Source organism: Vulpes vulpes, chromosome 9, assembly GCF_048418805.1.
Source record: "Vulpes vulpes isolate BD-2025 chromosome 9, VulVul3, whole genome shotgun sequence".
In the NCBI taxonomy this organism is placed as follows: Eukaryota; Metazoa; Chordata; class Mammalia; order Carnivora; family Canidae; genus Vulpes; species Vulpes vulpes.
In genome coordinates, this window is record NC_132788.1 from 9,369,295 (window position 1) to 9,385,259 (window position 15,965).

A 15,965-nucleotide genomic window follows, 5' to 3' on the forward strand; every position below is an offset into this window, starting at 1 on the left:
ATTATCCCACAGATTTAAAATGATGTTATTACATCAAGTGCCCTCCTTAATGCCCATCACCCAGTTGTACTGGGTGCTATATGCAACTGATGCATCACTAAATTCTACCTCTGAAACTAATAAAACATTTTTAGGAAAAATTTTTAAATAAAAAATAAAATATTATTATTACTCATGTAGGCCAGTCATTCCCCTGATTCTTTGCTTTCTGGCTTCTCAGAATGCTGCATGTAAGTAGCAGAGACAGAGGGAAGACAACCACTGAACACCCACCCCGTCTGATCCATTTGTAGGCTTATTCTCTGGGCCTCCTGCCAGGGCAGCCCTTGTCTGGGCTGCGAGCTCTGAAAAACTAGGGCTGTCCCATTGCTGACTGTCCCCAGGCAGGCTGTCCTCTCCCCAGGGTCTCAAGAGCAGGGTAGTGGCAAAGTAGACTTCTTAAGGGAAGTGACTCTTGAATCATCCTCTTTCTTTTTCACAATTCAGCCACTAATCTACAGGAGGCAAAAAGCCGATCCAGATGATGTTTAAAAGATAGGGATAGGGACTTTTATTTTGTTACTATAAAATTAATACATATTTATTGCGATTTCTTTTTTTTTCTTTACCAACAAGACAGATTAAAAGGAGGAAGAGTCCGTTAAGACCATCATCCAAAGAATAATCTCCCTCAACATTATTCTTTTCACGCCAGTCTTCTCTCCTATGGATGCCTATTTTTAACAAAAACAAAGGGATTCTTGCACATATCCCAAGTTGTAGCCTCCTGTGTATAATTCGCACCTTAGAGTGCTCTTCTTTCCATGTTTTCAAACAGCCTTGTACAACAATTGGTTGATCTAACACATACTCTAATGTTAGAGATTAGATTGCAGGGGTTGAGGGGGTTCTCACCGTGTCAAGGTTTCACTATTGTATTTAGCTGAATCTTGAGGGAGGAGGAGAAGGGGAGCAGGATGTTAGAAGGAGAGAAGTGCGTTCCCAAAAGAGAAAGAGAAGGCCGTGCCCCAAGGCTTAAGACCCTGTGCCAAGGTGAAGGAGCTGCAGGTGCCTCAGCAGGGCTGGAGCACAAAGGTCAAAGGCAGGGAAATGAGAGCAGGAGAATCTGTGGGGAGCCTGGCAGAGGCAAAGGGGGTTTGGCCTTGATCCTAAAGCTATCTTGACAGCATGGAGAAATCACATGGCATGATAGCACTTTATCTTATCCCTCCCAGCCGTCTGCAGAACGGGGAAGTGGAAAGGACCCAGGCAGACAGGAGCAACGTGGGCAGGAAGTGTAGGGGTTGAGGATTGGATGGGTGTTTAGGACATAGAGTCATTTAAAAGATAAAAATAATAATGAGGACAAGGCATGAGGGAAAGGGAAAATCGAGATGAGCCTCAGGACAGATCCTTGAAACTGGCATCCTTGGTTTCCCAGCACCCATATCTTCCCAACAAACTTTAGCCATAACCAAAGCCACAGTCCAGGGATCCACTGGCTTTTCCTATAAAGGGTCAGAGAGTAAGTATTTTAAATTTCATGGACCACATAGCCTTTAAAAAAAAGGTAAAAACAAACAAAAAAAATTTTTAATAAAATAAAAATAAAAAACAGGGCGCCTGGGTGGCTCAGTCAGTTAAGTGTCTGCCTTCGACTCAGGTCATGACCCCAGGGTCCTGGGATGGAGCCTCATATCGGACTCCCTGCTCCGTGGGGAGCCTGCTTCTCCCTCTGCCCTGCTTGCTCTCTCACTCACCCTCTCTCTCAAATAAGTAAATAAAATATTTTTTTAAAAAGAGGTAAAGACAATTACCTTTGTTTGGAGGGGTTTCTCATGTATTTGGGATTATTTTTTTTTATTATATCTCCTTCCTCCATTGCAACCAAAGGATTTTCAGTAGTAACCATGTAGTGGTTCATAAAAATCATCGTTTTCTTATTTTTTGTCTACTGTTTTTTTAAAAGATTGTATTTATTTATTCATGAGAGACACAGAGAAAGAGGCAGAGACATAGGCAGACAGAGAAGCAGGCTCCCTGAAGGAAAACCTTATGTGGGACTCGGTCCCATGACCCAGGGGTCACAACCTGAGCCGAAGGCAGACGCTCAGCCACTGAGCCACCCAGGTGCCCTTTGTCTTCTGTTGTAAAATAATTGAAAAAAGAAGAGATTTCTATTTTAAAGACATCGTGCAGATTGAGGAAAACATTTCATGTATTGACTACAAATTTTACTCTCTACGCGAAAGGTTTTCGTTTTCGCCTTGCAGTCTTGCACTTGTTTCGCTATGTTACATTTTAAACAAAATAAAATCTCCAAGTAGGCATGAAGAACTCAACTTCTGGAGCTTCATCCCTACAGTAACTACACGTTAGTGCATCTCGCAGGTCCTGCTGCAGACCCAGGCTGTGCCACAGAGATGCTCCAGCAATTCTGATCTCCTGGGAACCTATCCTCAGAGCGTATGTACAGTGCAGCTGGGGCCAGATGGGTGTCGGGGTCAACAGTACAACTAGGATTTCTCTAGAATACTTCCCGCAGATAAGACTGTTTACGGAAGGATAAGTAATAGCACCACCCTGATTTGAAGTTTACAGATAGAAAATTAAAACAGAATTACTTGGAACTTTGACCAGCAAAAGATTTTTTTCAGAGAGTATTTTTATCAGGGACGTTGTCTAGATTTGCTGGCACATCGAGATCATAAAAAGGCAGACCAAATTCGGTCGTTTGTTGTTGTTTGAAAGTTCTCCTCTGATGATGCTCTCGTTGCCAGCTTCTGGGGGGAGGGCCTCCAGGGCCTGTACCTGGTGCTGCGCACCCTCAGAGCTGCAGGGCTCAGCTCCACCTTCAGAACTGCCCGACAATCACTTCCACTTGCTGTGGGCAACAGTCTGTTCCATATTCCTGAACGTTGAGACCCCTTCATAACCACCATCCTCTTCATTCTCAGCCAGTGACCTGACTTTCTACTTCACCCAAGAATCGGACTGTCAGGTGTAACTTCTCATCCCACTACCTGGCATGTCATCTCCATCCACCTTCTGCTTTGCTCCTGCAGATCAAGACCAATCCTCCTGTCCCACTTCCTCCAGGATTACTGTCTCTGTCTCCTCCTTTTACTCTTTATCCTCAGTTCTTATACACATACTTCTTTTTCATCCTGAAAAATAAAAATGCAGCCAGAGGCTTCGCCTGACCTGGCATCGCCACCCCCCTCCAGCTCCATTCAGCCTCCAAGCCTTTTTTCCTAACATCTGGAGATGGATCTGCGTAGACCACAGGTCACCATGTCTGGTTCCTGTAGGACTCAGCCTCTGGCTGTTCATTATGTGCAAGAGAAACTCTAAGCTCCTGACTTGGCACACAGGCATGATCTAGCCTCTGGCTCCCTGGTAATCTCACTGGTAACCAAGACATCACTGTAGTATCCAAATGCTTTTAGTCTGATTTTCTATTTTTTTTAAGATTTTATTTATTTATTCATAGACACAGAGAGAGAGAGAGAGGCAGAGGGAGAAGCAGGCTCCATGCAGGGAGCCCGATGTGGGACTCGATCCCGGGTCTCCAGGATCATACCCCAGGCTACAGGCGGCGCCAAACTGCTGAGCCACTGGGGCTGCCCTGATTTTCTATTTTTAAATCAACTTTCTAGTTTCCCAGGGAAATGCTGGAATGCGGGTAGGTGGAATGGGTAAAATATGTGTCTTGTGTATCAGACTTGAGTATCACCATTATTAGAAAGTTCTAGCTCCTATTGTAAAAAATTAATTAATTGGCCTTCTAGTTTACTACTCTTTCCTGAGTTGGTTCATATGAGTTGGTCTCCTGAGGCAAATCCTCTCTCACTCTACCAAACAAACTGAAGACTTGGACCTACAAAACAAGAACCAGATGCCGTGCCAAGGGCTCTACCAAGGCAAAGCTATCCTGAACGGCTGTTTAGAGCCAGGTGTCTTCCTTCTGTGACATCTTTGTTGTCACCTATCAGTGTCCATCTCAATAACAGACACACAAGGCATGGGCTTTTGAGTCAGGAATAGCTGTATTCGATTCCTTAGGTTCTGGGATAGCCATACTTTATGGCCATGAGAACTTGGGAAAGGCACTTCACTTCACTGGGTCTATTTCCATTTCTTTAAGATATGGATAGTAATGCTTACCTATAGGATGACAGTAAAGATGAAACAGGTTTCACAAAAGCACTTGGCAGTAAAAAAAAAAAAAAAGTCAGGAGTGTTCCAAATCTGCATGAAGACACGATGAATCTGAAGGCCACTTTGGTTATGATGGGGAGGTAGAGCTGTCCAAAGAAGATAAAGATACTTTTGGTTTGACATTCAAGGAAATTGTCATGTGTATTTCAGAAAATCTTGGAAAATGTATACAAGTCATGAAGACATTGGGTATGATTTTGAAGATGACCCCAAAGATAAGAAGACACTTAAGTCCCATCCAAACATTGACAGTGGATGGGCTTGGATGGTGGTTCTTTCCTCCTTCTTTGTGCACATCCTCATTATGGGCTCCCAGATGGCCCTGGGAGTCCTCAACGTGGAATGGCTTGAAGAGTTCCATCAGAGCCGTGGCCTGACTGCATGGGTCAGCTCCCTCAGCATGGGCATCACTTTGATTGTGGGTATGTTCACGTGCAACCTGTTAAACTGAATTATAAGTTGACCATTCTCTGCTGTAGGTAATGTTTTAGATTGTCAAAATATTAGACACTGCATGCTGCATGTAATGATGGTACTATTTTATTTTTCAGGCTAAAGTATATCCCATTCACTGTTTTAACCACTTTTAGGTATACAGTTTATTGCCACTGAGTGCATTCATCCCCACCATCCACCTCCAGAACTTTTTCATCGTCTCAAACTGAAACTCTGTACCCGTGAAACAAGTCTCCATTCCCACCTCCCCTTGGCCCGACCACCCCCACCCCACCTTTAGTCTCTATGACAGTTCCTGATAGAAGTGGAATCACTCAACACATGTCCTTTTGTGTGATATTACTGTTTGAATATTATGAACATCTGGAGTGTCTTAAAAATTGATGATTTAAAAAACTTTTGCCCCAAACTCTGTTTTCTTGACTGCTACTATTCATTATATATCACTACAGGTCTGTTTACTTAACATTTATGAATATTGGTAAAAGATAAAAATTTTAGGGAAAACACCATAAAAGGCAGGTAACTATCTTATTTCAGAGTTCTGGTGATTTAATTTGAAATATTGATCACACACTGTTGAAAAATCTATTAAAGTGCTTTTAGAAAAGTTACAGATCTAGCTAACAGGAAGGAATAATAATGTATTTTGGGTTTTTTTTTTTGTTTTTTTGTTTTTTTGTTTTTTTATGATAGTCACAGAGAGAGAGAGAGAGAGGCAGAGACACAGGCTGAGGGAGAAGCAGGCTCCATGCACCGGGAGCCTGATGTGGGATTCGATCCTGGATCTCCAGGATCACGCCCTGGGCCAAAGGCAGGCGCCAAACCACTGCGCTACCCAGGGATCCCTGTATTTTGTTAAACCTCACCACACACCAATCTGTGAAAGCAATTCTTTATTTATTTATTTATTTATTTATATTTTATTTGTTTATTGATGAGAGACACAGGGAGAGGGAAAAGCAGGCTTCATGCAGAGAGCCTGATGTGGGACTTGATCCTGGGACTCCAGGATCATACCCTGGGCCAAAGGGAGACGCTCAACTGCTGAGCCTCCTAGGTGTCCCTGAAAGCAATTCTCATGCAGTTGGAGATGCCAAGCTAGAAAGTTATCATAACTATAAGATGTTATTATGGCCTATGTGTTTCCTTTTGGGAACTAGACAATTTTTACTGTCAACTAATCTTTAATAAGCATCTATCATATGACAGGTGTTTTCCCTTACTTTATCTCTTGAACGTAAAAGCCATACTTTTACTTTGAAATTTTTTTTTACATTTATTCTTATTTATTTATCTCTTAGAATGTTCATGCCAGCAGGGGGGGAGGGGCAGAGAGAATCTTAAGCAAGCTCCACGCCCAGTGCGGAGCCCTGCTCACGACCCTGAGATCATGACCTGAGCCGAAATCAAAAGTCTGAGGCTTAACTGACTAAGCCAAACAAGCACCTCTACATCAATTTTTTTTTAATCTCAAGTATTCATGAAATCACACTGGAAACATAGATGGCCTCAAATCTTCTTCTAGTTCTGTGAGCGTTTGCGTATGACAGGCATCTGTGTGCTTGATGAGAATCTCCCTTTTCAGTGATTTCCACATTGGTAATTAATTCCTTGACTCCAATTCAGAGATTTGTTGATTTTGGCTGGCATGCAGGCAGTGATCATTTGGATAATACAAATAATATTAATAATGGTGATACTGCTAACGATTAAAAACAAGGATGAAGTGTTATTTCTCAAGATGTGTGTGGAGTATGCGTGTTTATCAAAGGGAATTAATACTAATCTAGTTTTAGAATTACATAAGGGCACCGTTACGTGTGTCAGGGAATTGCCGGTAAATTCTTGCCTGCAACATTAAGGAACTGACTCCTTCAACCCTGCGTTGGCCTTGTTAAGACTAGCACTGTCATATGAAAAATGCAGTGTAGGCAATATGCTAGTTTTATGTTGGATGTGATTCAGCCTTCTCAAATAAGTCAGCGAAGGAAAACTGTACTTCTAGAAAACCTACCATCCAGTTTTTTTACCTTTTTAAAAATAAATGTTTAAGGGGAGCCCGCCTGGCTTAGTCCATAGAGCATGCGACTCTTGGTCTTGGGGTCATGAGTTCAAGGCCCACATTGTAGAGATCACTTAAAAATACAATCTTTTTTTAAAAAAATACAATCTTTTGTTTATTTTTTAAAGATTTTATTTATTTCTTCACAAAAGACACAGAGAAAGAGGCAGAGACAGAGGCAGAGGGAGAAGCAGGCTCCCTCTAGGGAGCGTGATGCAGAACTCGATCCCAGGACACCAGGATCGCAACCTGAGCCAAAGGCAAAAATGCTCAACCACTGAGCCACCCAGGTGCTCCAAGAATACAACCTTTAAAAAAAAAAATCTTACTTTGGGGCAAACCAAAATACTTAGAGATTCAATCTAGGAAGTCTGTGTCTACCACAGAAAAGAAGACTCCGCGAAAGGCCAGGATAGGAAACGTCCCCTTATTTTCCAAATCGTCCAGTGAGGTTGTCTTAGATATAATTTTGTGTTTCACAAGTCCTACAAGAATAAGCAATGCGAACCAGTCCTGAAATTGCTGGAAATGATTTTGAATATGAGCCCCAAAATAAGAACACCTAATTCATAGCGATGGTGAAACGTGTTTGTCTTCTTGAATTTAATTGGGAGGTAAGTAACTATATATTCAGAATTCTGTTTGCGAGGCCACAAATCCTGAGCAGTGCGATTTCAGCTCGTGGACTAACCTTTCTCCAGGAAAGGTACCTGCCAGGGAAATACCTTGTGTCTTGGAAATCATAACACAGCAAGGCTCATAGTTATATAAATAAAAGGTCTTTTATCTTATCGTGACCCTAAACTGCTGTTCGTTATCTTAAACTGCCTGATACAGGGTGGCTGCAGATCTGCTGGGTGTTTTCCGAGCCAGAAGCCTGCAAGGAGAGCTCTCCTTTATTTCCCACTTAGTGCGTGCTGCGTGCACGTTATGCGTAGGCTCTCGTTTGATCCCACTGCAACGCCAGCGCCAGACCACTGTCCTCTGTCTGACAGAGGGAGACATGCAATGTTCACAGACTTCCTTACGAAAGGATAAACAGCGAATAAGCATGGGACAGGCTTCAAAGCTGGCCCACTGGCCTCCAAAGTTGTGTCTACTCTACCACACTCCCTGCCCCTACAACAGATGAGAACTGAGAATATATTTGAAGTGAATAAATATAGATTGTTCTCATTTTCTAATCGTTGTAAGCACACTTGGGTTTTCTCTTCTACGTTCAAAAAAAAAAAAAATCTGTGAATTATGTTAGAGTTGAAAACTCTCTCTCTGTTGGGCAGTGGCTTGCATGTAGGAAATTTAGTTGATTCCTGTTTCATTCATTGCTAGCATGGACTTCGCCATTTTCCTGCCAAAGGTCCCAATTTTTAACAACATGTAATCGCCTCAGTTGTATCTACAGCAGCCTTGGTGATACCCTCAGAATAATTCTTGGTGGAAGCCATGTTGGGGGAATCTACAGGCTGCAGGAGGATACTTTCTTGCTAAGGAGATTTTAGACCAGCGATTGCCAATCCTGACTGCACATCAGATCCATCCGAGGAGCTTTTAAAACCCCTGCTGTTCACGCTGCACCTAGGCCATTAAATCAGAACGTCTTGGGATGGGACCCAAGCATCAAGATTTTTTTTTTTTTAAAGCTCCTAAGTGACTCCAATGCTCATCCAAGGCAGACAGTCATTGATTTAGAGGCTCTGAACTCCTTACTGCAGTGAAGGATTACCCTAGGAGGCCGGGAGTTCAATGAACTACCTACTTTCATCCTTGACTGTATGCCAAGGCCACCTCAGATCATTCCTCTCCTCACCTGAGCTTTTTTGAACCTATGAGATGCAGGGGCAGGCAAGAAATTAGGACTTCCTCCTGGTGTTGCCTGCAGCTTTATTATGTGGAAAACAGGCCAAATTCAGATTTCTTCTGAAGAGGTGAAAGTCTACATCTCGTCCCAGAACTCTGGATTCCTCCATAAAAGTGGGAATCCTAACCAGACAACCGCCCCTCTACCCCCTTTGCCCCTTGTCCTTAGACTGTGGGGAATTCTTTTCATTTTGGTGAAACTCTAACGTGACCTTAGAGAGGCCAGTTGACCATCAGCAATGATGAGAAAATGGAACAGAAGCAGAACGCTTGGGTCCGACTTCCTTATTTTGACCCTTCCTGTGTTTGGTAACCATGGAGGAGGCATGCCATCTCTAGGGCTGGCTTTGCCCGTCTGCAAGTCCTAAATGACTGAAGCTCCACGACGTGAGAGATGATGAACCAGAAAGTCAGACAGTTACCAACTTGAGTTCGTATCAGTAAAGCAATTAATCCTTTCTTTTCGATATACAACATTCCTCCAGACATGAATATCTGCTCTTACTTGGGAATTCCACCTCCCTCCTTTTCCCCCAAATGTTTTCTTCGTGCAGTGTTTCAGAAGCAGGCAGTATCACAGAAAAGCTTGCTTCTGGCCTCTTCTGTTACGTGGACAACATGATCCGGCTCCTGAACTGCAATCTGGTGACTTGTCGTAGCTTGAAAGGCTGATTAACCGTAGACCGATGAGTCATGACTTTTTCTCTTTTTTATTTACTCCTCTTTGTGGGCCCCCTGGGTGGCTCAGTTGGTTAAGCATCAGACTCTTGAGTTAGCTCAGGTCATGATCTCTGGGTCCTGAGATCGAGCCCCACCTTGGGCTCCACGCTCAGCAGAAGGTCTGCTTGAGATTCACCCCTCCCCCTACTCATGCACATTTTTGCTCTCTCTCAAATAAATCTTTTAAAAAATATATCTATGAAGAAATCAAAGATACGTCTTCAACTTATGGTTTCTGAATTTCAGTTGCCCCCATAATTCCCTTAGAAGTTTTTATCAGTGCATTTAGTTTATATATATTTTTTATACCATGTGCTTACTTTATAGTACATAACGGTATATTTATGTAAAATATATTTACTGTGTTGTCCATTCTAAGAGGTTTATCTGGTGAGTTATTTGTGTAATACACCAAGGTTAAATTAATAAATCATCACCTTCATCATTTTTAGGATTAGGCTTGCTCGGAATCATTAGACAAAGAAAAAAATCCATTAGCAAACTGTGCATCCAAATCTAACATGAATGTAGATAGGACTTTAAAGGGACATTTTGTTTCAGTTTGAACTAAAAGGGGAAACTCCTCAGAGTTTAACAAAATTTTAGCCTGAAATAGTCCCACCAGAATATAGGGCTTTGTAACTAGGAAAAGGAATAATGATCAAAAGTAAGATGATGTTTAAAATGTGCCATCTTACTGAATATTGACCAAAGGTCACACTGTATTGCTAAAGTACAGATTGCTTTTTGGACAGGGAATCACTGATCACCAGGCAGGCATTGAGCTTCTGTGACATCAGAAGTTACCCAAGGCACCTGGGTGGCTTAGTGGGTTAAGTGTCCAGCTCTTGAGCTCAGCTCAGGTCTTGAGCTCAGGGTGGTGAGTTCCAGTCCTGCATTGGGCTCCATGTAAAAAAAGAAGTTACCACAAAATCAGGAAGAAAACAAAGAGGTTTGACAAAAACCAGAGTGTCCTAGGAAAATAGGCAGTCAGGATATGTGTCATATGATACGGTATTGCTGCCTGCATAGCACCCACTGTACCCCGAATCGTATTTCTGGATCTCAACATGGTGTCATAAAAATGTATAGCCTGGTGGGGCCGGTCTGCAACTGAGAGTCACCAGAGGCTGAAGTGCATATGAAGCGATGAGAAGTTCTTTTCAACACACTTTGCATCCAGGTATCCTCTTGAAAAGAAATTATCAGTTCTTTACAGGAAGCATGGGAGGCCTGAAAAATCCCTTTCTGTACTCCCCTTAAGGTCTGAAGGCAAGAAGTCAAATAACAAATAATGTAAATGAGGGCAGAAGGCCAAGTACAAGACCAAAGGGAAGGGTGGTGACTCTAGCAAACTAGGAGTGGGGACACAGCTACTCAGGCCAGCCCACGCACAGCTCCAGCCCATCTTGGCTGTGTGGGAAGCTGCTGGATTCTGTGCAATCATTGGATTTCTTGTGAATGCTCTTAATTTTTAAATGCTGGCAACTGATTCAAAATATCTTTTAAAGATTGTATTTATTTATTTCAGAGAGAGCGAGCGAGCATGAGTGGTGGAAAGGGGTATAGGGAGGAAGAGAAGCAGATTCCCTGCTGAGTGGGGAGCCCAACACGGGGCAGATCCCAGGACCCTAAGATCATGACTTGGGCAGATGCCCAACCTACTGAGCCACCCAGGCATCCCTAAACATCTTGTCAACTGTGTTCTGGATAAACAAAATGCATCCGCAGGCTGAATAAGTCCGTAGATGGCTAGTTTAGGATCGACTTGTGTTTTAGACAAGAGAATGAACTAACTCATCTGTCTATTTATTTCAGGTCTGCCTTTCTTGAAAACCTAGCACCTTGAGCTCTCCAGTGACATGACCAGTGAAAGAAACTCATCTTTGCATGCTAAAAGCTTTCTGCATATAAAGCAATGGGGGGTTGGGTTTGTTTTATTTAACAGCCCTAGTAATTTTTAGTCTTTGTCTTCATTGAGGATTTTCGAAGAAAGCATGAAAATAAAACACCATCAGTCAATTCCCTTTTCCATGTCCCGAGACAGGACCTTTCATTGGCTTGTTTATCAACACCTGTGGGTGTCGCCGGACTGCCATCATCGGAGGGCTGGTGAACTCACTGGGCTGGGTACTGAGCGCCTATGCCGCAAACGTGCACTATCTCTTTATTACCTTTGGAGTGACAGCTGGTAAGCATGTTGATTATTTTTAACCTTAATTTTAAATATATTTTTGGGCATTTTGACAATGAATACTTGTGGAGAAAAAAAGAACCATTGAAATATTAAAATATTTTGTACTTTTTAAAAAGATTTTATTTATTTTTTCTTTTTAAAGATTTTATTTATTTATTTATTTATTTATTTATTTATTTATTTATTTATTTATTTCAGAAGAGAGAGACCGGGCAGGGGAGGGAGGGAGCTGGGAGGGGCAGAGGGAGAAGGGGAAGCAGACTCCCTGATGAGCAGGGAGCCTGAGGTGGGTGGGGCTTGATCCCAGAAAAGCCCTGGGATCATGACCTGAGCCCAAGGCAGACGCTTAACTGACTCAGCCACCCAGGCATCCCAGATTTTGTCCTTTTCCTCCACCCCACCCCACCAGGAAATACTTTTTAGTATAAGATATTAAATATGCCTTAAGTGTGGAAAAACAACCTAACAAGTGTACTTGGCCTTCCTGTTAGAATTTAATTAAATTTCCCATGATTGGTTCTAAGTGCTAGTCTTCTCTCTTATGAAGAGTAGGAAAAAGGAAGGTAATAACAGTCTTGGGTGAATAGACCAAATATTAAGGAAATTAATAACATTCTGTCATTTAATAACTACAGAATGGAGCATGAATCATAGAATAATTATTTTCTCCTTTCGCTCTATTCAAATGAATGACAAAGCAGCAAAATCCACATATATGTAGAGACCCTTAGGAAGCAATACTAGAGCAGAGAGTGTCACTCCCCAGGGAACAGGTAAAAATTGGCTACCAGGCAGCGTGGTTTGCATATCCGTTCTGCAAAATACATTTCCAGCTATTATTTCCTTTATCAACGGGTAGCCGAATTCACACAGATAAGAAGTATCTTAACTTGTACAATTGAATTGCAGTGAACCGGATCCAGCCTGACTTGGAGTCCAGAGCTACAATCCTAATAAATGACACACTGACAGAAATGTTGGTATAAGAGTTAAAAGTCAGAATACGGAAGTCTTGCTTTTTTTTTTTTTCCCCACTTATTATCTGTGTGACTTCAGGCAAACTACTTAACCCACTTATGCCTCAGTTTCCTTATCTGCCAAATGGGATCATTAAGTGCTCGGTTTAAAGGGTGGTTGAAATGATTAGGAGATTATCGGTGTAAAGCACTCAGCACAATACTTATCACAAAACAGAATCCTTGGTAAGTGTTAGCTAATATATAATTGTTATATGGAATGTAACATTCTTATTATAAGCTTAAGTGCCTACTTTATGATAGCCGGAGACATGAACACGAAGACCTCCTCTCCAAATAAGTTGGCAAGCTGATTCTCTGTAATTTACATTGATCCACATTTACACATAAAGCACTTCTATGTCCTTTGAATCATAGTTTAAAAACCATGGATCTGAAGGACTTGGTAACAGTTCTTAAAGAACAGCTTAAGATGTTTTCCTGAGTGTTATAGAAAATTCCCCCCAAACACTCCAATGAATAGAGCCAGCACTGGGATTTTTATATTGTGGGTGAGGAAATAAACACTCCTGCCGAAGCTAGGGAGTGACACTGGGGTCCCCGGGCAGACATGTGGCACCCCCTGTGAACTGGATGTGGTGGTCACACACATCCAGATTATATAGACTTGGTCCTAAAAACTGAGACTTGAGATTAATTCCCCTCATTTAGAGATTCCTATGATTCGATTCTTTGTTTAAATGAACTTTTTTTCTTGCAGTTAATTGCTGATTGACCTGCAATTGATATTGTTTCCATAGTCATTCACTTATTTATTCAACAGATAGTTCTGGACCCAAGGAAGTAGGAGGAAAATCGGGGGGCTGGTGAAAGGGAAGTGTGTCTTGAGACTCTTTATTACTCCCACTTGTTATACAGGAAAAACCAAAAAAAAAAAAAATCTCTGCAAATAAATGTATCCACCTCCCCCACAAATATATATCAAACTATATTAAACTGGAAAATCCAGCCAAATCAGTTAACTTATATATGCAAAACTCTGGGCTATCACTAGAGAGGCATGTGGATGCTGATTAGCAATCTAGGCCCTATTTAACAGAAAAGAAAAAAATGGGAAGATCTGCAAAAAGAAAGCACTTGAGGGGCACCTGGGTGGCTCAGTCTGTGAAGCATCTGTCCTTGGCTCAGGTCATGATCTCAGTGTCCTGAGATCGAGTCCTGTGTCAGGCTCCCTGCTCAGTGGGGAGTCTGCTTCTCCCTCTCCTTCTGCCTGCTGTTCTCTCTATGTCAAGTAAATAAATAAAATATTTTTAAAAAGAAGGAAAGAAAGCCCTTGAGAAACACATTTCACTGTATAATTTACGTTTGAGAAAAAACTTTGCTGATATCCTGCTTCCTTCCAAAAAGTATTTGAGACAGATTTGTTTGTATCTGTCTCTCTCTCTTTTTTCTTTAACACCTAGGCAATTAAAACTGTGTAGGAGTATCCTCCTATTAAGCAGAAAAAAAATAATGTCTTACTTAGCCAAGGGAGTCTGGACAGATTTGTTCAGCCTCACCAGAGCTCCATTCTCTTAAGCCTGTCTCCTGAAGACACCTTTCCCCCCATCCCCAGTGACCCAGAATGTCAGGATTTTTTTCTTCCCATCTGGGCCTCTTTTCTCCACCTGGTTGGTAGGGCCATAAGCTCATCCTCGGAGCCCGTGAATAGTTATTCCAGGGCCCTTCCCAGGGCTGGACATTAGCAGAGCCTTGGCTGACCACTGGGCTTGAGCCACATATCCCCAGGGCCTGTCCTATAAGCTCATGGAATAATTGTGCTCATTACAGACAACAGAGCCACGTGAGGAGGGGAGGATGCTGGTAAGGACATGGATGGTGTAACAGGGAAAATAGATACTTGTGACGTTGGGCATGGATTTTGTTATTTCTTCATATATGGGAGCATTTATTATTCACACTAAGTTAGAATTAGTGCTGCTCTTAGGTATCTCGGTTCTATTCCTATTAATCATTTTATTCTGTTGTTTAGAAATCCATAACCACACTAAATTTAGGATGTTGGTTATTGTCAGTCACAAATCAAATTTTTCTAAAAATTAAACTCATTTTGTGCTCTCAGCAAAATCTAGACAATGACAAATTTGACAGGACAAATGACCCAGTTTCCTCACAAATAAATGTCAAGAAAAAAGAAAGAGAGATAAATTTTAAGAAAAAAATAGAGGAATTTAAAAGAGGCTTAAAAATCATATCAAAGAATAGCACTGTGTGGACCTTACTTGGATCCTGTTTTTTTTTTTTTTAAAGTATTTTTAAAAATAGTCATTTATGAGACAATTAGAAATTTGAACACCTTCTGGATGTTTCATGATATCAAGTAAATTGTTCATTTTTTTCAGTTAAGATATGATGATTATGCTGTTTAAAGAATTCTTCTCTTAGAGATTTATACTAAAATATTTGCACTTGACATAATATATGTGGGATTTGCTTTACAGTTAGAGGGAGGAAGGAGTGTGTTAGTGGACTATTTTTCTCTGCTTCTTTGAATATTAGGAAGTTAGAGATTCTGTTTTTTATGGACTTAAACATCATACAGATTAATCCAGAGTTTAGTTCAAAATTAAGGCGAGTCATTTTCTTCATGCTAATTTATCACATAATGCAAACTATGATCATTGTCCTCTCTGAGCTTGCAAGGGGGACCTGCTCCCACTTGTGCTGGGAATCACTTAGAAGTTTGCTTAATTGTTCTTAAAACAAGGGTATCCACCTGAAGAGTGGTTGAGGCTCATTGATTTCTGACAGTTGCTGTAAATTTCTCTGCTTTTAGGTAAATAAAGGAGGCAGGTTGCTTCTGGAGGCTTCTTTTAGAAACTCAGGCTGAAGAAAAATCCTTCATCAAAATCCCACCTGCAGGCAGCCAGGGGGATGAGCGTTTTAGGGTGAGAGGCAGTGGGAAAGGACCAGACTCTGCAGTTGGGTCTGACTTTCACCCTGGATTATCCAGGTTCCTGCAGCTCGTCTTGGGCAAGTAGCTTAAGTCTTCATGAGGCTCGAGAAAGGGGCATAGGGATACCTGGCCGGCCCAGTCAGAAGAGCATGCAACTCTTGATTTTGGTGTCGTGGATTTGAGTTGAGCCCCACCTTGGATGTAGAGATCACTTAAATAAATAAAAGGTGGTGTGGGTTTTTGGGGTTTTTTTGTTTTTTTTTTAAGATTTTATTTATTTATTCATGAGACACAGAGAGAGAGGCAGAGATACAGGCAGAGGGAGAAGCAGGTTCCATGCAGAGAACGCGACGTGGGACTTGATCCCGGGTCTCCAGGATCACACCCTGGGCTGCAGGCGGCGCTAAACCACTGAGCCACCCGGGGTTGCCCTTTTTTTTTTTTTTTTTTTTTTTAAGGATACACCCACAGCTAACTTCTGGGTTATTGTGAAAATCCAGTCACCTAAAGCCTATAAAGCAACTGGCCCATCATCCA

At 41.8% G+C, this 15,965-nt stretch overlaps 1 protein-coding gene across 3 annotated transcripts in view; it reads left to right on the top strand.

Moving 5' to 3' along the window:
* The window catches only part of SLC16A14 (solute carrier family 16 member 14), a 38,045-nt gene that overhangs the window by 8,951 nt on the left and 13,129 nt on the right, over window positions 1-15,965 (top strand). For all 3 annotated transcript variants that reach the window (XM_072719315.1, XM_072719313.1, XM_072719316.1), the window contains 2 exons: window positions 4,351-4,622; window positions 11,346-11,489. In XM_072719315.1, the coding sequence (XP_072575416.1) occupies window positions 4,364-4,622; window positions 11,346-11,489 (403 nt within the window). In that variant the 5' untranslated portion in view covers window positions 4,351-4,363. The remainder of the gene's footprint in view (window positions 1-4,350; window positions 4,623-11,345; window positions 11,490-15,965) is intronic.